General features: G+C 34.5%; 1 protein-coding gene across 5 annotated transcripts in view; it reads right to left on the bottom strand.

The window, feature by feature from the left end:
- The window catches only part of EML5 (EMAP like 5), a 166,215-nt gene that overhangs the window by 77,741 nt on the left and 66,621 nt on the right, over nucleotides 1-21,853 (bottom strand). For all 5 annotated transcript variants that reach the window (XR_010941171.1, XM_067728372.1, XM_067728383.1 and 2 more), the window contains exons 8-14: nucleotides 20,836-20,973; nucleotides 12,878-13,134; nucleotides 11,564-11,776; nucleotides 5,204-5,371; nucleotides 4,421-4,527; nucleotides 3,786-3,904; nucleotides 2,230-2,416 (exon numbers count right to left, since the gene is read on the bottom strand). Coding sequence is in view for 4 of the 5 variants with exons in the window: in XM_067728372.1 (XP_067584473.1) it covers nucleotides 2,230-2,416; nucleotides 3,786-3,904; nucleotides 4,421-4,527; nucleotides 5,204-5,371; nucleotides 11,564-11,776; nucleotides 12,878-13,134; nucleotides 20,836-20,973 (1,189 nt within the window). In the remaining variant the exon portion in view is untranslated. The remainder of the gene's footprint in view (nucleotides 1-2,229; nucleotides 2,417-3,785; nucleotides 3,905-4,420; nucleotides 4,528-5,203; nucleotides 5,372-11,563; nucleotides 11,777-12,877; nucleotides 13,135-20,835; nucleotides 20,974-21,853) is intronic.

The raw sequence follows: 21,853 nt of genomic DNA, 5'->3' as shown, positions 1-21,853 counted from the left end.
TGCCAATTACTGTTAATTTTGAGATTGGTTTTATATAAAGACATAACAAAAAACAATACTGCAATCGATCAATATTTCACTAAGTTATTAACTGCTTTCCTCTGTCCTGTCATTTGTCTACAGATCTACTGTTTTCTATATAAGCTGGAGTTCTAAACCATTTTGAGTTACTTTTGGTTTAGGTTTCTCCCAGGTGATATGAATTGCACCTGTTAATAAACTTTTTGTTTTTCTCTTGTTAATCTGTTTTTTTTCTTTGGCTGTGCCTCATGGGTTGTGGGATCTTAGTTCCCCGACCAGGGATCAAACCTGGGTCCCCTGCAGTGGAAGTGCAGTGTCCCAACCACTGGACCACCAGCGAATTCCCCTAATCTGTCTTTCTGTTAGAGTTCTGGCTAAAAGTCTAGCAGAGGAAGAGGTCATTGGGTATCCAGGGATGTCCTGTGGGCATACTGACTTATAGTTTAATTTGGCCCAAACTCCCTAAAATTCCAGAATTATGGTAGTAAATGACCAGTTTTTACAGTCTTCATTCCAGTAGTAGCAGAATAATGTCCAAACTCCTTGCAACAGCACAATGGGTACATAATCGTGTTTTAAGAGGAACCATTTATATAAACTAAAGGTGAAAGTAAATGGTGCCCCTGAGGCCTCTGCCAGCTCATTTAATTCGTTCTTCCGCTAATGTCCATCATGCACTCTAAGATTTGAATACTTTGCGTTGCTCACAGTTATTTAAAGAAGTTGTATTTTTATTTTTTTATTTTTTCCCCCACTGTTACACGTGATATGACACACTTAAAATACATTCCCCAACCTCCCCTCTATCAGGTAAACTACTCAGCTCAAATGTCATCTTCTCTATGAGGGTTTCCCTGATTCCACTAGGCACAATATATCAGTCCTTTATAATATTTCAAGAGAGCTTTATACATATCTCTAGCCTAGTGGTTCTCAGCAGGGGGTGACTTGCCTCCCAAAGGCTGTCTGGAGACATTTTTGGTTGTCACAGCTGGGGTGGGTGGTGTTAACTGGCCTCTAGTCCGTAGAGGCCAGAGATGCTGCTAAACATCCTACAATGCACAGGATGGCATTATACACAAAAATGCAATTATCTTTACAATAAAGAATTATCTGGCCCAAAATGTCAACAGTGCCAAGGTAAGAAGCCCTGATCTATACTTATGACACTGTATCACAATTTTCTTGCGTGTTTGTCTTCCCCCACAGAGTATGAATGTTTTACCATGGCAAGGTGTTTTATTTATATTCCCAGAGTCTTTCCTGGTACACAGCACATGCTCTATGAATGTTTCTGAATGAATAGAAGAAAGGAGGGAGAAAAGGAGGGAAGGAAAGGAAGGAGAAAAGGAAAGAGTCAGGGGAGGTACAAACAGAGTGAGGGAAGATGGGAGAAAGAAAAAGGGAAGAGCTTTCTCTCCTTTCAGGGAAGCTACATAGGATGATGCAAGTTTCCCACCCCCACCCTCAATATATCCCAGAAGGTATACTTACACAGTATTTAAAGCCAAACAGACTAAGGGCTTTAGGCTTTACCACTTATTAGCTGACAGATCTTTGAGAAAATTATCTAATTTCTTTAAACCTAAACTTCTTCATTTATAAACTGGGGGAAATGGTTTTACTCTCATAGAGATGAGGTGAGAATAAAATAAATATACATTAAGAAACTAGTAAAGTGCTTACACACAGTGAGAATTTATAAATATCACCCTTTCCCTTCCTTCTCTAAGAATATCCATATAGAGAGGTATCAGTTATGACTTTTCTCCATGTTTTCTACTTTGGTAAACCCGAATATGTTACTATCATGATTGCAAAATAAAAACATAGTCATCCTGTTTGTCACAGAACATTTCTTAGATAACTTATATTATTTAAAATAATTAAAAAAACAGATTTCTAGTCTTTACGGTTTTTGTAATTTTTACTCATAAATTTAAAAAATTAATATTATCCTGACAGAAAGGTGTCAAGCCAGAGCTCATAGTTCCAAATTCAAATTACAATAAGTAAAACAATAAAACTCTAAGGAAAACTATAAGAAAAAAGTTTTATTTGTAATATGAAAATAAAATCCCATTCTAAAGAATTCTTCATTTCCTAGAATACAAAAGATAAGGAAAAAAATGGACTAACTTAACTTTAAACCCAAACGAAGGTCTAACCTATCTGGGCTGTTGTCGCATAGTCTTTCAAAGGACCTACCTGGCCTGTTGCCACATAGTCTTTCACAGGATGAATAGCCAGGCAGAGAATATCATCATCGTGACCCAGGTAAAAGCGCTGTGTGTTCTGTTGTCGATTATAAATGACACCCACTGCTGCCACATGGTACACAATTTCACCAATTTGAGTATAGAACAGATTACTTCGACAGTCATACCCTCTGTAACTAAATATAGAAAAATCATATAACATTAACTTTGGCCTTTTACTGATAAATATGGACTATACAGAGGACATTCAATTTCCAGCTTTACAAGATACTGAACAATTTTAAAAAATACAAATATCTCAGATCCCATAAACTTTTGTGAACTGCTCTGATTACAAACAGCTAAATCCAAGCATAATACTAAATTTGTATACTATAAAGCAAAAGTTCCTTTTTTACAAGTGAAAGGGTATAGAAAAGAATATATATTTGTATTTGTTTGTACTATATTATACATAAATATTTCTGAAACTAGGTAACAGTGATTCCCTTTGGGTGGGGGGGAAATGATGGCTGGGAGGGCAGAGGTAGGAAGATGATTTTCAGAGTGTATCCTTTTATACACACTGTTCAACCATGAGAATAAAATATATCAATATATACTACAAAAATACGTTTTAACAACAATTTAAAAATATTATACACATCCAGAAAACAAGTAGTCAAATCCCCTCAAAAATGATCAATATAGATAAAATAGATAACTAATAAGGACCTACTGAATAGCAGCACAGGGAACACTACTTAATACTCTGTAATGGCCTATATGGGAAAAGACTCTAAAAAAGAGTGGATATATGTATATGTACAACTGAGTCACTCTGCTATACACCTGAAACTAAAACAACATTGTAAATCAACTATACTCCAATTAAAACACACACACACACACACACACACACACACACACACAAAATGCTTCCAAACAAACAAACAAAAAGAAGTACTGTCTATTTTAACACTGGAAGAAAAATATTTTTACTAAATAAATCTGTTTTTTTTTCAAATTCTTGAAAACATTATAAGCCAGGTAAGACAATGATTACTAGGTGAGGGGAAGGGAAGAGTTGGACTGGAGACTCTGTTTGTCCTGGGATAAAATGTGAGATCTGTATTGCCAGATATTCTAAGAGAATCCAGAAACTGTATTTTATTGAAATTATAATATATAGGCCAAAATGCTTAGGCCAAAACAAGCCACAATATCATTACAAATTAGACATATTTAGGGGAGATGATAATCTCTCACATTTCACTTATTTTGTTTAAAGAGATCCATTTCTATAAATATAACACTAAATTTTCATAAGACAAATTAATTTTTTCTTTAATAAATACTTATATAGTGCCAGAAAACATTCTAAGTCACCACAAGTATTGACTTATTTACTCCTCACCAGAATCCTATAAAGAAAAATATTGTTATCTCCATTTTACAGATGGTAAAACAGAAACACAGAGAGGTTAAGTGTCTTGCTCAAAGTCACATAGCTAGTAAATGTGAACCAAAATTCAAACACATAAATGAAAAGTAGTCGTTTTGTACCCGTGAACAAAGTGTAATCGAATACTATTTCCTGGAGCCCGCTCTCTTCTTTTAGAAGTACCACTTTTTTGTTTCTCTTTGTATTGTTCTTTAAGCTGAGGTAGATCTTCCGTGTAAACCTTTAAATAATGTACATAAGTAGAAATATTCTTAGAACACAAATTTATAGAGGTGTTATATATTCCTAATGTAACTTCAGACATTGTGGTTACTATGATCGCTAAAGTTTTAACAACTGTCTTCAGTAGGAAGATTCTTTATGAAATTTACTTCCTTGGAAAGACAAACGTATTTACATTTTCTAAGTATCACACTGACAAATACACATTTAGTTTCCAGGAAATTTTTATACTTCGTAAGAGAGTACTTTAAAGGAAATAAATGTAAGTGTACTGCGACAAAAAGCACATATAATATATAATACAATACAATACAGGCACAGTTAGTATATCAAGCACTTAATATAAATAACATTTTACACAAGTATACTTTAACTCTTAAAAGGGGAAACAGCCATACATTTCTTGGAAAATTAAAAACTGCAAAAGATAACAATAGATGAGTAAACAACAGGGAGCAAGATAAAGAAGAAACTAGAATTTTTCAGGAAAAAATCACGTGGTAATAAAAATTACCTGCCGACGGTAGGTGAGCTGTGTCTCTTGTTCAATTTCAGAGTCCAGTTCTGGAACATCAGACAGATCTGAATCTGATTCATCACTATTAGAGTCAGCCAGATTTTCTGTAATTTAAAAAAATGAAACATTACCTGTTTAAAGAAGATTCATTTTCAAAACAGCACAATAAAATTAATGATCAAGAGCTGACTGTGCCAACTGACATGGAGACAAGCCATAAAACAAGCAAATGAAATTACCTATTCAAGTGACACAGATGTCAGTAAACTGTACTACAGATTATCTTCCTCTCCACTCACTGCAAACTCAATAGTTCCTTTAAATCCCTTCACTGGCTCCCCAATGACCGCTACATCAAATTTAAATGTCTGTGCAAATATAAGTGAATATAACCTATAATTAACATGAAAAATAGCTAGAAAATACCATAATGCAACAGATGAACTGACATTAGATAATTTTTCTTTGTCAAAAAAACCATACTGAAACCTAGATACCCATCTCCCAGAGAATATATTAAATGTTTGTTTTACTAATGCATGTTTTTTACTCATCATTTGATAGATGAAAGTGTAACCAAAAGTACTTTGTAGTCCATGCTCTGTGACAACTGAGTTTAAACATATAGACCTAATATTTTATTTAAAATTTCCACTAATAATAATAATCTATACTGTTAACATACGAGGCTTGTGTATGTTTCAAGAGTAAAATTGTTATTTGGGGGTTACTGAAGAGTTATTTGACAGAGAAATTGTTTAGGCAGTGTGTTCTACTCACCTTGGGGTGCTATGTGAAGAGCATCTTTTAGTTTTCTTTCAGGAATAAATTTCCACTGAAAGACAGAGTGATCTGCTCCACCAATAGAAATAACCCACTGATAATCATGTGACCATCTGACATTAGTTACATGAGCTGAATGGCCAATGTATTTTTTAAACTTGGCCCCTATAACAAAAATATACCTTTAAATTGATAAACAAATGCCAATACACACACACAAAAACACTATAAACAACAATTTCTATACCTGAACCAATGCATCCTATTTCTATTACCTTAATTATGATGAACGGGGAAAAATGTTAATTCAAAAATTCACTGAGTGAACAAATGAATGAGTGTACATCAAGGGACATAAATCTTTGCTCTACTGATTCACAATATAATTTGGTAAGAACCACAAGAGCTGTGAAGCATTATCTTACTGCTTTGAGAAAAGCCTGCAGCTACAAGGGGATCAATTGTTTTTATATTCAGATATTTGAATGTTTTGGCCTGACACCTTTGATCTTAAGTGATATTGACCAATCTCCTCCCCCACTATTCTCAGCCTTAGCTGCGAAGATCCTTTTAAAGCTTAAGCCATCAAGAAAATATTAGCAACATATAAAAAGGACTACACACCATAACCAAATGGGATTTATGCCAGGAATGCAAGGTTGGTTCAATATACAAAAATCAATCAATGTAATATACCATACTAACCAAAATAAAATACATCCAGTTGTCCCAACAACTATCTTTTATAGTCATTTTTTTAAACCTAAATATTTGGTATAATGTCCTTCAATGTGGGTTTATCTGATGTTTCTTCATGATTAGATTAAGATGTGTTTTTTGCACAGGCAATGTTGTGTCCTTTTGGATACATCATTTTAAGGGGCACCACAGTTCTATCACTAGTGATGTTAAGTAGCAGCATTTGGTTAAGGTTTTATATACCAGACTTCTCCAACTGTAAAGGATTTGTTTAACTTTCTGGCTAATTTTTAAAAAATCTGTGCAATGATAGGAACCATTTTTGTGGTTCTAAGTTCAGAATACATTTTCTATATCTTGCTTAGATAAACTTGATATTTGGCAATATGTATATGTTCCTGTTAGAGTACACTAAACACAATAATGTTTGGTTTCATTTTGATAATGTTTTAGAAGTTTTATTTGAAGCTACAGAAGGCTTGTATTTCAGGATGGCAAAGATCCATCAATTACAAACTGGAGAAAAACCTTCACCTTAGCCATGAATTTAGGGATAGCCATCTAATCAAAGCATAAAAGATGTGACCCAAACTATATAGATTACAATTTACTGCTACCTGACAGTAATGTTATTTTTTCAAGAATCAATTTTTTATGTAGCTTAACAGAAGTCAGTAACTTTCTAGATGGGTAACTTGCCACAATTCACTCCACAAGTCCAATAAGGTAAGATTTAGTCCCATCCCTCTTATAAGAGAATGCATTATTTGCCTGTCAAGAGGACTCTGGCTATTACTTCCTTTGATGGGGCCCTTACATACTCTTAGGCAACAGAGAGACTTACAAAGTAAAACCAGAAATTTCAGCAAATAAAATTCCAAGTTTTTAAGGTGTACTAATTTTGTTATGTTTAGAGCAAATGAAGAAGAGTTATCTGAGCACCTATTCTAATTGACTATATTGGGTGATAGTTCCAAGAGAGGTGTAGATAATCCTATAAGGCCTTCCAAATGATTTTCTCTGTGACTTTTCAAAGATCAATTCCTCTGGAAGAACCAAGGCAATTCAACAAGAAAGCTATGGAATAAGTCTAAGGGAAGCCAGTTATTTCTAATCAAAGTGACTTTATTAATAATTATTCAATAGCCAGCACTGCTTATCTAACTATGATAAACAGTTTATCTTAAAAGTAAACCTAGATATCACATCTTTTAAGAAGTGACCATGACTCACCAAGACCAATCATATCCTCTTATCATGCTTCCAGAATTCCCTGTTATTACCCCATGTATTTATAACACTCAAATGTAATAGTCTATTTACTTGTTAACTCCTCTAATAAACTATAAGCTCCTTGAGGGCAGGATTGTATCTTGTTTATCATACATCCCTAATGCCTGATACATAGCAAACATTCATTAGGTATCTGAAGAAAGGGAAAGAAAGGAAAAAAAAAAAGAAAGATCATATTTTCCCTTACTCTGCCTATACACTTGAGTTGAAATGCTAGATTGTAGAGGAGGGAAGAAGAGTAGTGAAGGAGACTGAGCGGGCATGAACTCCAACACTTACAATTCATTAAAGGGGACAAAAAGTCTGATGTAAAGAGTATTGGAGTTGAAATCAAAAGACTAGGTTTGAGTGTCATCTTGACTACTTAATAGCACAGGAGCTTGAGCACATCAGTTAACCTCTCTTAGACTCCATTTCCATTTTAGTATAAATTGGATTATAAGCTCTCAAAGTCCCTTCATTATTAAAAACTGACATATGATAGGAAATGATAAAAGAACATTTAAGGTCTAAACAGTATGTCATCAATTAGGACTAACATCTCAGAGAAAAGATTTATCAAAGCAAGCTAGAATGGTCATAGAAGCATTCCTAATTTAAATGAGAACAGAATGATAATTCTTGGTGAGGATAAAGCAATAGACTGAAATATTTATGCTTCAATGATCCCATGTCTTTTCTAATTTATTTTAGGGTATATTTTAACACAAAGTTAATATGAGTTAAATCTCTTCAATAAATTGTAGCAATATGACAAAAGATTTTTTTCCCATTTAACAATGTTTTGATGACCTTAAAACTTCTAGATATAAAATATATGAGAATATCTTTTTTGACCCTAGTAAAAAGTAGAATTCCTTAATACATAAAACAGCATTGTTCAGAAAAATAAAGAGAAACTGATTTGACTACACTGAAATAAAAACTAGTCGACAAAAGACATCATTAAAAAAATAACTAACAAACTCAAAAAAAGGCATCTGTAATCCATAAAAATTACAAATCATTTGTATCTATAGTATATAAAATTATTTCTATAAAACAATAAAAGAAATAACTCTAAAACATAGGCAAAAGATATGAACTTGTGTTTGATAGAAGAGGAAATGTCGAGAATCAAAAAATATTGGAAAAGATGGTCAATCTCATTAGTAATTAGATAAATGTAAATTAAGACAATGTGACACCATTTACACCAACTAGATTTACAAAAATAAAAAGTGTGGCAATGTCAAGTGCTTAAGAGGATGTAGATCAACAGGGTTTGTAAAATGGTATAACCATTGTGGAAAACAATTTGGCATTTTCTTATAAATTCTCTATGACCCAGCAATTTCACTCCTAAGTATACATCTTTGGAAACTTGTATATCATAGCAAAAGACTAAAGAACCCAAATGTCCACTGACAGGAGAATAAACACATGAACTGTACCACATTTTCACAAGTATTTTACAGCAATGAAAAACAAATACACTAGAGCTACATGCAACAATATCTTAGAAATCTCAGAATCTTAGAAAAGCGGTGTTGAATAATTCCCCATCACAAATCTGTTTTATTGTTTGATATTTGTTTTTCCAATGAATTTTCTTCTGGAATCTAAAAAATATTTTTACCAAATAGAAATGTTCATTTGTCAATAAGTACTGAAAGAGTCTTGGCAATTATTAACAGTGATGAAGGTGTCAGATTAAAGCAACCATGCCCTCACCTCTCCATCCTCCCCCACCCCACCTTCTCACCCACCACCACAGCCTCTGTGCTGCTGCCTGGGAACAGTCTGATTATTTGAGAGATTATGGTCAAGAGCAGGAGAATCTAGAAAGAAAGAGGATAACAATGGACAAAAAAAAAAAAAAAAATAAGAGGAGTAATACTCCTTTGGCCTGGGATTTGAGGGGGCTAAATGTGGAAGAGGAACATTCTGGGCTAATCTCACACATTTTGTGTTGCAATTACAATGATTCTATAACGTAAGCTACTTCTATTATTTAACTTCTTTCCACATTTTGTAAAAGCTTCACTTCTTAGAATGTAATGGATATTACTTAAGTGGACATCTAAAATACATTAATACATCAGACAATCTTTTCTCAAACTTTAATTGGATCAATAGTACAACTTATTGTAATGAAATAATGTACAACTTCATAACTAATCTAAAAGAGAGTTTTTCTAGTAATACTACTAGCTTTATGCAACTATGTAAATTCAATAAATACAGAATCTTAAAATACTTCTACTAATCTTTGTCTTCTTCTCTCCCAATTACCTATCAATAGTCTCAAGCTGACTCACAAGTGCCTAGAAATAAAAACCCCTACCATAAAATAAATGTCTAACAAAAATCTAAAAAAAACAGAAAATAAGAAAAACAATTTATATTCTTGAAGCAGTAACTGAACAAGACTAACTTCTCTTAAAGACTTTGGTAAAATATTCCTACAGCAATTCAGAAGACTACTACACATTTTGTAAATGAAACAAAATTATTGAGCAACAAAAATATTGTCTTCCCTGTTGCAGAAGATAAAGCTTGTGAGTAAATCCCATGCATTTGACTATGAAAACTCAGAAAATTACTCTTTTTCTGCAGAGAGGTCAGTGTATGAAACAGTGAGTAGAAGCAATGTCTAAGATTAATATCACCATGATTAATCTTACTAAATCTCACACCTTCTAACTAGGCAAGTATCATTTTGAGTCACAATACAATTTGTTGTGCCTGGTGACTCTCATGTACTGGCTATGTGGTGGGATCCAGAAATACGGTACTTCAATTGCTAGAGATTTGTTAGCCTTTATTAACACCCTTAGCATTACTTATGGAGGTACTTTCACATGCACCTAGGAAGCTGACATGTTGCAGGCAGGAAGTGACAACATGGCATAGCTGGTAGGATCTGGAACTCACCACTTTACTGTAGAGATATAGCAATTACCAGTCTAGACTTCTGGGAAACTTGCACCCTTAAGTTTAACATCAAGGGGACTACCTAAACTATTTGAATAAAACTATTTCTGCTGTTTCCAAAATTACCTTTTAACTAAATTGCATTTTAACATTTGTCCAACAGCTTTTATTAACCAGGTAAAAATCATGACTGCATCTGCTATAGATGTTGATACTCTATGAATACACTCAGTGCACCTAATATAAGGCCCTATATTATGAGAGAGTTCTTTGAAAATTAAATCTCAGAAGAAACTTGGCTTTCTCTGAGCAGTAATAAGTATGCTTTTTTTTTTTTTAAATAGCTAAAGTGAAAATTATTTTGTGCCCTGCTTTATTTTATTTTTGGTTTCCAGGAAGCTCAGATTCAATTTTGATGTTTGACTACTGAAGAAGAAAATGTCAAACATTTTCTTTATCTGATTTTAATATAATATTTCTATTTATACTTCCCCTGGTATGAATTATTTACTCATATAATTATTTTAGTACTTATGGACTTGTTATAAGCTGACTCAAATACCTTCTGGAACAAGGCATGGAACAAATAAATGACTAATAGAGCATTTCATTTAATTATTCTCAGGTCTATTAACAGAATGATTAATATCATCACTTTATAAGAGATCCAAGAAAGAGAGGTGATGCATATTATATATAGAAAATAACCAGTGATAAGACCACTTATTTTTCTCCCACCCCCAGTTATGAAAAATAAATGTCAAAACAATACATGTTAAGGATTTTAAGCAAAAACACACTCTCAGATAAAAACCAACAAACAAACCAATAGATTCCAAACTGTGACCTGTACTCGCACAGCTGACTACTTCATCAGAATTCTTGAGAAAATGACATAAGAAAAATGTCTCCTAAAAGATATATGTTCAACAAGTTAAATGATTAAAGATAATAAGCCATAAAAAAAGTATAACTATCACTGTATATCCCAACTATATGAAGCAATTCTGGAAGTGGGGAGAAAAATGATTCTTTAAAAAGAAAGAGGTAAAGTATTAGCCCATTTATAATATATGAATTCAAAAATAATTTTCTAATAAAAACTTCATATCCCAAAATAAATGTAACATATGACAATAATTTCTGAATTATCAAAATACTATAAATAATTCTGTTCATTTTCATGAAATCCTTCACCAAACCAACAGCACCTCTCACTGCTGTGGCCTCTCCCGTTGCGGAGCACAGGATCCGGACGTGCAGGCTCAGGGGCCATGGCTCATGGGCCCAGCCACTCCGCGGTATGTGGGATCTTCCCGGACCGGGGCACGAACCCGTGTCCCCTGCATCGGCAGGCAGACTCTCAACCACTGTGCCACCAGGAAAGCCCAGAACTTAAGTCTTTTATAAGACAGAGGTTAATTAATAATATTTTGAAAGAAAAGATACCTTTTCTTAAACAAGGATATCGAAATAATTTTACAATTCCATAGTCATCAGCTGTAACTAAAACTTGGCCAGTATAGTTTCCATCTACTGAGTTTATATCATTGATATCTGAATACTTGGGCCAAATTCCATTTACTTCAAGGCCTGAAACACATGTCCATGAAGCCCAATGAACACCTTTTATTTCTTCTTTATTTGTCACTTCTTTTCCTCCTAAAAATAAATCACAGTATTAATTTAAGAAGTTATTTCCTTTGATTTTTACTCAAGCATAAACTGTACTGATAACATGGTAAACTCCAAAATTTAAATATCTTCTCCATCCTGTTAAAGGATAATACATGAATAGGTAAGTGAATATAGTAAGGAAAGGAGGAAATTAAGTGCAAGGAGTTGTTAAAAAGCCACTACCAAAATTATGCTGATTCAGAGACATACAGATTTGATGATGATGTAGCTTAGCAGGTTCATGCATGTGGACAGTAAAACTGAACCCTATTAAAATCATGCTACAGATCAGCCACAATGGGGTAAGTTAGAAGGAAAAGTAAAAGCTATACAAAAGTGGCAAATCAAGTATTGAAAAAGAAACCTAAGAAGATACACAGTTGAGAAAGATAACTGAAAGGATCACAAAGGAAGGATGAGTGACAAGTAATACATTTATGTTAGGTAATAGGACTTCAGGATTCAGTCAATCTTCATTACATACAGATTGTTAATGAAAATTTTGGAGAGATGCATTAATTTAAATATGCAGCTACTCTTGTTAAATAAGTTATTTTAATATAGTGACTAATTCACTAAACATCATACTAAATAAAGGGCTGAGAGATAATATTTTGATGGTTGTTTTTATTCTTCTCTTTTTAAATCTTTGATAAAAATTCTGTTTTTCAAAATTAGTTTGTTAGCTATATTATTAATATTTGCAAAGTCTGAGATAACAACAAAAACCCAATTTATAGTCAGACATCTGTATCAGTTGTATTTAGTTAATTAGTTGTACCCATTAAAAATGGCATTTTGACTTTCTAATATACACTAGGACTTTACCATATACTACTCATATGGCATGGACTTCAACATAAAATAGGTCTTAGCTCCTCCAAGCAATTAAGTTTTAATTAAGAACCAAAAGGATTTCAAATGATAAGGCAGCCATAAAGATCACAATGCCTGAAATATTAGCTTGTATCTTCTTTGATTTCCTATAATCAAATGTAACTTACACTCTGCCTCTAATGAAATTCTAAGATATTTTAAAGAAACTAAAAATCTACAAATTATAAATAATTTATAGGAAATTTTTACCTGGCATCCTATAAAACAGTCTTTTACCATTCCCATCATTTGTTTGTAAATATCTACTGTCTGAGGACCAGTCCAAGTGAGTGATGAAACTAAGTGATCCAACACATTCCCCAAATTTTTTATAACGCTGAGAAACTCCATAAATATCAACTGAGCTGTCATTGCATCCAACAGCAAGGTAAGTTCCATCTGGTGAATATTTTAACTCATGAATTGCCTCCTTCCGATCTTTAATATGTACAACTTCCGTCATATCTCTGTAAAGAGAAAAAAAATGAGACCATAAACAAAGAAGTCACTACAGAATTAGTTCAGTTTTCAAATGTGTCTACAATGACTCTGAGGCTGTATCAAGTATTTATAAACCATAAAAAAAATGTAAATGAGACAAGTAGTATTAACTCAGGAATAATTTTGCCTAACAGAAATATATGAGGACAATATATGCTGGAAGTAGAGAAAAATGCTAAATTTCAGTTCCTAAATTACTTAATTTTAAGTAGTTCAGAGATTCATACTAAATTTCTGGAGTCATACAATAAAGGAAATAAAGTCATGGATTTTTATGATGAAGTTCCTTATAAGTACTGAGTTTATGAAAAATGCTTAATTATAAAAGCCATGATTTTCAAATTAAATTTTTGTAATGAAGCAAATGCATAAAATTGCATCCAGGAAATAAAGAAAGGAGAAATTGATTTGTATTATTTCAGTAATACATTTGAATATATATCTTTACATAGATACCACTAGTTACTTTTATTTCAACCTCTTTGACCTTTTTTAATAGAATACAAATTCTTCCCAATTAGCGACCATGTCAGCCAGCAAAGTTAAATATTTTTAATGATGCCTTATAACTGACTTTCCAGAAAAATAACAGGTACTGGTAATAGCCATAAAAATGGGTAAACACTTAGTTAAACACTACTGAGTTTCCAAACATGTGGAGTTGGTGGAGGGGCGGAGAAGAGAGAGGCAGCAAGGGAGAAGGGGCAGGAGGAAGTGAGAATTCTATTTCTAACTAGTGCCAGGGACTTTTTCCAAATAAATTTTGCATTACCCATCTGAAACGTTATCAACAGATAATTCAAGAATAAAAGCTTAAATGGTTATTTCCCAATTTTTACAGTTTCTAAATGGACAATTTAAAGCAATAAAACTCATATTTCTTTCAGTAACATTAAGTATTTAACGTTTTAGGCACATGACACACAAAGATGAACTCATCTTCTGTGAGAGACAGAGATAAAGTAATTATACTTTATAATTGAGAAAATGTAGTGAGTGCTCAAAAGGTTATGTGTGAAGTTCTATAAGAAACACTGAAAAATGGTTAAGACTAAAGGCAGGGGACTTCCCTGGTGGAACAGTGGTTAAGAATCTGCCTGCCAATGCAGGGGACACGGGTTCGATCCCTGGTCTGGGAAGATCTCACATGCCAAGGAGCAACTAAGCCCATGCACCACAACTACTGAGCCCACGATCTAGAGCCTTCAAGCCACAACTACTGAGCCCATGCACCACAACTACTGAAGCCCATGTGCTTTAGAGCCCGTGCATCACAACTACTGAGCCCACGCATCACAACTACTGAAGCCTGCGTGCTCTAGGGCCCACGTGCCACAACTACTGAGCCCACGTGCTGCAACTAGCCACCGCAATGAGAAGCCCACACACCACAACGAAGAGTAGCCTGGCTCGCCGCAACTAGTGAAAGCCCACGCACAGCTACAAAGACCCAGCGTGGCAATCAATCAATCAATAACTAAAAGACTAAAGGCAGGAAGGGACCAAGGAAGAGTGATACCTATTTGAGCATAAGACCTGAGGGGCTGGCTAAGTATAAAAGATTGAAGGTTTTCCAGAAAGAAGACACAGCATGAGCAATGAAAATACATGGCACATTTGAACAACGTGGATACAAGATAAGTGGGAAAAGCAGTGACTTGATGGGGTTAAAGAGATAAATTGAGGACAGTGTGTAACAGATCTGATACATTGCCAAGGAACTTGGGCTTCACCCTGGTGTTAATCATATAAAGAAAGAGACGAAAATCATCCCCTTAACTACAAAAGGGAATCAGAACAAAACAAAACAAAATAAATGAAGGGAAAAAAAGTACTTTTTAAAAGAGCTTTCCTGGTCAACGTCACTTTTGCCTTAGACTCTGCAACTTGCAAGGTCCTCTTCCTAAGCACAGAATAATGTAGCTACTTCTACCTTTCCCAGTGACTTCTTCCTTTCAGTTTTAATTTAAATCCATGCATCTTACCTCCCTTTCTTCATACCATTCATCCATCCATCCACTCAGCCATCCATTAGTACATCCAGCCATTCATCTATATCTATATGGAGCAAGATTTTTAAGAAAACATCTAAGACACTATTTGAAAGCTTTTCTTTTTTATACCTTCTTTATTAAAATATAATCATTCCAGTATCAATCATGAACATTAGTTAAAATGCTCCTGGAAAATTCTTCAGAATTATTTTGGTAATTTTTTTACAGCTTTTTTGTTCTAGGGACTTAACTGCTCCCAGTTAACAAGAGAAATAAGTGTGGATATCTGAGGCTGTCTCTTGCTTTCTACCACTGTGGCCCTGTCCACCAACCAACACACGCACACAGAGAAGAAACCAACAGTGAGGGAAAGAGATTCTGATTGACTGGTTTTATAGTACGTATTACGTTATTACATCAACACTATGAATTATAACTATCTTCTCTGACAAAGTTTCTTTGACAAATTTACAGGTAAAAAGACTATTATTAGATGAAAATGTATTGATTTCTAAAAATTCTGAATTAAGTCTTCTGGGAAACTGGTATGCAAATTCTGTGATTTCTTTAAGAAGCAGAGGGAGGTCAAAGCCTGGGAATACTCATACATTATCAGTCTGTAACACATCACAAAAGTAAAAGTACACAATATTAATAGAGCATATATATTGATAGAGCATATAACAGAAGAACCGTTCCTAGGTGAAGGTGTTAGAGGAAACAGACCAAAAGAAGTGGAGTTTAAACTTCATTCTGAGGAATTAATGGGACTTAGCTCAGCAGAAGACAGGAACTGGGAGGAAAAAGCCTACATTCCAGCCGAGCTAAAACTATGTGAAATTGCTGATGGCAAGAGAAAGCATTCAAGCTCAGCTTGAGAAGCCCAGTATAGTGGTACTGAAACAAGCAAAGGGGGCTTTGATGTGAGCCAGAGTCTCGCAAGGAAGACTAAGGGAAAATTATAAAAGTCCTCATACATCTAAAGATTTTTGGCCTTAACTTGTAAATATAAGCTAGGGTGGGATGAATCAATCAGATCATTAATCTGGTTCGAGAGTAAAAAACAAATTGAAGGAGTATAACAGCAGGATTAAGACCAATTAGAAGACTACTACAGATGGTGGTTGCTCAGACTTCAGAAAGAAGTGAAATGATCTGAAATATACAGTATTATACAATCCATACTATTATAGAGTATTTAGTATATGTTAAAGATATTATCATTCTAATCTTATTCACAAACCTTAACTAAAATGCTCCTAGACAATTCATCAGGTAAGTAAAATCAACAGGATGTAGTGATGGATTATAAATGGTGGTTACCTCCTAGAGAAATGGAAATAAAAACAAAAATAAACAAATGGGACCTAATGAAACTTAAAATCTTTTGCACAGCTAAGGAAACCATAAACAAGACAAAAAGACAACCCTCAGAATGGGAGAAAATATTTGCAAACGAAGCAACAGACAAAGGATTAATCCTCAAAATATACAAGCAGCTCATGCAGCTCAATATCAAAAAACAACCTAATCCAAAAATGGGCAGAAGACCTAAATAGACATTTCTCCAAAGAAGATATACAGATTGCCAACAAACACATGAAAGAATGCTCAACATCACTGATCATTAGAGAAATGCAAATCAAAACTACAATGAGGTATCACCTCACATCGGTCAGAATGGCCATCACCAAAAAATCTACAAACAATAAACGCTGGAGAGTGTGTGGAGAAAAGGGAACCCTCCTGCACTGCTGGTAGGAATGTAAACTGATATAGCCACTATGGAGAACAGTATGGAGGTTCCTCAAAAACCTAAAAATAGAACTACCATATGACCCAGCAATCCCACTACTGGGCATATACCCTGAGAAAACCATAATTCAAGAGACATGTACCACAGTGTTCACTACTGCACTATTTACAGTAGCAAGGACATGGAAGCAACCTAAGTGTCCATCGACAGATGAATGGATAAAGAAGATGTAGCACATATATACAATGGAATATTACTCAGCCACAAAAAGAAACGAAATTGAGTTACTCGTAGTGAAGTGGATGGACCTAGAGTCTATCATACAGAGTGAAGTAAGTCAGAAAGAGAAAAAATATGCTAACACATATATATGGAATGTAAAAAAAAAAAAAAAGGTTCTGATGAACCTAGGGGCTGGACAGGAATAAAGACACAGACGTAGAGAATGGACTTGAGGACACAGGGGAGGGGGGAAGGGGAAGCTGGGATGAAGTGAGTCAGAAGCATTGACATATATACACTACCAACTGTAAAACAAAGAGCTAGTGGGAAGCAGATGCATAGCGCAGGGGGATCAGCTCAGTGCTTTGTGACCACCTAGAAGGGTGGGATAGGGAGGGTGGGAGGGAGGCTCAAGAAGGAGGGGATATGGTGATATATGTATACATATAGCTGATTCACTTTGTTATACAGCAGAAACTAACACAACATTGTAAAGCAATTATACTCCAATAAAGATGTAAAAAAAAAAAAAAATCGTGGTTAGAGAGAGAGAGGTATCAATGATAATGCCTAGGTTTTTGGCTTACACAAGAACATGGACAGAACAGGGCCCAGAGACAGAAGATCAGTTTGGGAGGGGGGATGCTGGGTTCAGCTTTGGACATGCTGAATTGCAGATGTCTTTGAGATACCCAAGTGATGTTAAATAAGCAACTGAATATGCATGACTGGAGTTTAGAGGCGATAACAGGGCTAGAACTATGCATCTGGGATCATCAGGCTATGGGTAGTAACTGAAGCTACAGGCAGCATGAGATTACCTAGTGAGAAAATACAGAGTAAAAAAGAGCAGAAAGCCTAGAATCTGAGCTTTGAGGGACTTCAATTTTACTGGGTAGACAGAAGATAATTAGCATATAAAGAAAATGGAGCCAGAGGCTGCAAAGACAAAGAAAATTAACATCTAAAGCCAGGGAAGAGCATGTTTTGAGAAGGAGCAAGTTGTTCAAGGGGTCAAATTTACTGCTGAGAATCAATTTAGATGAGAACTGAAAAATATCTCCTGGTTTTAGTTACAGGGCACTATTAGTGAGGGTTTTCCAATTTAAAGATGAAGGCAAAAGCTATATTGGAATGGAGGTAGAAAGTTGATAAGTTAATTGGAAGGAAAGAGAGATAGTAAAATAGGCAGGTTTTTGAGATTTTTACTGTGAAAGAGAAGAGAGTAGAGATGTGATATAACCAAAGAGGGCCTCAGGCTCGAGGTAGGAATTTTAAGATAAGACATATTTGAGCATGTTTTAATAGTGCTCTTGGTGGGGGCAGAGAGACAAAAACACCTTCGATGTGAAAAAATAATGGACATAAAAGAGTTACTTTTTGAAAGCCAGGAAACAACTTTCAGAACTTATTACTCCCATGAAATGAGGCAGACAAAATATAAATATGTTGGAAAAAAATTAAATGAATGTGTGATTAGTTAGGGGAAAAACTGTCCTAATCCTTTTAAAGTTGATATAACTCAGCAGTGACACTGTCAGAAAAGACAACTGACTAGAGACTGGTAGAATCTAAAATGGCAACGTTAATATTTTTACAACTAAGTCTACCCCATACACTGCAGGAAACCTTACTCCATCTTCAGCATAACTTATTAACCATGCTCACCAAGCTCTTCCACTGACGTCTCCCTAATTACTTATGAGAATGAATTAGCGCCTCTGAAGAGTTTGATGTTGATAATACCATGCAGCCCACCACCAGTCAAAGTTTTATATGTATTCATATGTATCTTCTAATTTGAAAAATATTTGCAATTTTTCATTTGACTCCATGATATTAGTGTTTGTTTTAATATAAAATTATTTAACATTTTTATCACAAGGAAAAGAGACGTTCTAAGAAGTTATAAGATTTTGCCCTGGCACATCACCTTGTACCCCAATTTAAGAATCAGTGTGTTAGTTTCTAATCTATGCTATGTTCCTCTAATCATAACATAATCACTCCTGTGAGGGCACTTTACTACTGCTATACTTATAAATTCTGCTCTATGATACAGAGAATATACACAGCGAACCAAGAAGAAACAGTGACCAGGTAAATTAAGAAGGATTAGGAATATTTTCGAGGGAGTTCCCTGGTGGCCTATTGGTTAGGATTCCAGGCTTTCACTGCCATGGCCCAGAGTTCAATCTCTGGTCAGGGAACTGAGATTGCGCAAGCTGTGCGACGCATGCCTCACTTACCCCCAAAAAAGAATATTTTTGAGTTGCTAAAATACTGACTTATTAGAGATAATTTATTCACCCAGTTTCTTGCATACAATAATTGAAAGGACAAGTAAATGTACAAACGAAAAAATAACAATCACTATTTTTAATGCATACCAACTATCTGACAGAAATTCTCAGGTGTTTTACATGCATCTTAAATTCTTGGTTGTAAAACAACCCAAATGTACTTAATGACACTGAGTTTTACACTTAAAAATGTTTAAAATGGTAAATTTTATATTATGTATGTTTTATCACAATAAAAAATTAGATTAAGAGAAAAATCTCAGCATATCTCATTATAGAAACCTGTCCCAGAAAGAAGAGTCATATCTATAGCAGCTCAGAAGTACAAGAGAACATGATGTATCTGAAAAAATGAAAGATGTTTTATACATGCTAAAAGAAAGAGACTGCAGTAGAAAGAAATAGGCTAGAGAGATGGGCAGGATATGCTATGTTAAGAATTATGAACTTCATCCTAAGGACAGTGCGATGCTTTTTATCATACTTTAGAAAGACGAGGGATGCAAACAAATGTGTTTTAAAAGGCATCACTATAACTGTAGAGTGTTAAAAAGGACTTGAGGAAGCAAAATAGGAGGTAAGGAGACCAGCTGAGATGCTATTCCACCAATCCAGGTAAGACATGGCAAAAGTTTATAAAAGAGTACAGTGGTGAGAGTGGAAGGAAGTAGATTAATTTGAGAGCTATTTAGGAATTAGGTTCTCCAGAATTTAGTGATTAACTAGACATGAGAGACAAAGGAGAGAAATGAATCAATGGTTTCTGGATTGGGCAACTGGGTGGATGGCCCTATGATTCATTAAACTGGATGTGAAAAATTTCATAGATACTTGTCATCGTGAACACGTGTGGATCTACAGCAAATTTTTAAATGGCTGTATAGAATTCAACTGAATGCAATAATCCAACATATCTATAATCCAACAAAAGATGCTAACTGCTTTAACAAATTCTTTAAACTTTTCTAATTACCCAAACAAAGGGAGAGATGCAGGCATGTTTTTCAAAGCATAAATCTGCAAATGACAACAAAACCATTCACTCATTTTTAACAGTTTCAAGGTCTCATTCTCCCTCTTCTATGTTAGAAGATCATTACTGAAAATCAATACTACCAAGAAATGGAAATTAAGACCCAAATTTAACTCAAAATTTTAGTCATTAATCTACTAAGCATTCTTAATCCCCCAAACCAAGGGTTTTGAGTTAACTTAATTTTCTGACAAAGCCATTTTTAAAAACATATTTTTTATACTTAATGAAACTAATATTTGAGAAAATGTATGTTAATAAGAAGGGAGGGGGTTAAAGGAAATGGGTAAAAATAAGTACTATGCACTCTATCTCACTTAACAGAAATTTACTCTCTCTACTTCTACCCTATTACATACCTTACTCTAAGTACAGTGAATGAGCCATCCTTCATTCCAAGGGCAAGATGGATCCCATCTACATTTACAGCTGCACAACGAATTGGTTCTTCCATATTACACCTTGCTATTAGTGCGTGATCAACTAGGCTCCATATCCTGTAACATTTAATTAAAATAAAAGAACAGTTAACTAACATATGCTTAAAAAATGACAGACTCTATGAAAAAACTGTTGGTTAAAATAATAATTTCATTTTAAGAAGGCAAGATAAACCTAGATTTTTAACTGTATGCTTGTGGCTGGGAATTCTTATCTACGAAACAGAAGTACTCTTAATGCTTAAAATGACAAGGGTTAATAGAATCTTTTATTTATTTATTTACTTTAACATCTTTATTGGAGCATAATTGCTTTACATTGTTGTGTTAGTTTCTGCTGTATAACAAAGTGTATCAGCTACACGTATACATATATCCCCATATTCCCTCCCTCTTGCATCTCCCTCCCACCCTCCCTATCCCACCCTTCTAGGTGGTCACGATGCACTGAGCTGCTTTCCCTGTGCTATGCAGCTGCTTCCCACTACCTATTTTACATTTGGTAGTGTATATATGTCAATGCCACTCTCTCACTTCATCCCAGCTTACCCTTCCCTCTCCCCATGTCCTCAAGTCCATTTTCTACGTCTGCATCTTTATTCCTGTCCTGCCCCTAGGTTCTTCAGAACCATTTTCTTTTTTTAGATTCCATATATATGTGTTAGCATATGGTATTTGTTTTTCTCTTTCTGACTTACTTCACTCTGTATGACAGACTCTAGGTCCATCTACCTCACTACAAATAACTCAATTTCGTTTCTTTTTATGGCTGAGTAATATTCCATTGTATATATATGCCACATCTCCTTTATCCATTCATCTGTCGATGGACACTTAGGTTGCTTCCATGTCCTGGCTATTGTAAATAGAGCTGCAATGAACATTGAATTATGGTTTTGAATTATGGTTTTCTCAGGGTATATGCCCAGTAGTGGGA

This window comes from Pseudorca crassidens, chromosome 1 (assembly GCF_039906515.1).
Source record: "Pseudorca crassidens isolate mPseCra1 chromosome 1, mPseCra1.hap1, whole genome shotgun sequence".
Lineage (NCBI taxonomy): Eukaryota > Metazoa > Chordata > Mammalia > Artiodactyla > Delphinidae > Pseudorca > Pseudorca crassidens.
This window is presented reverse-complemented; position numbering and strand designations above follow the sequence as displayed.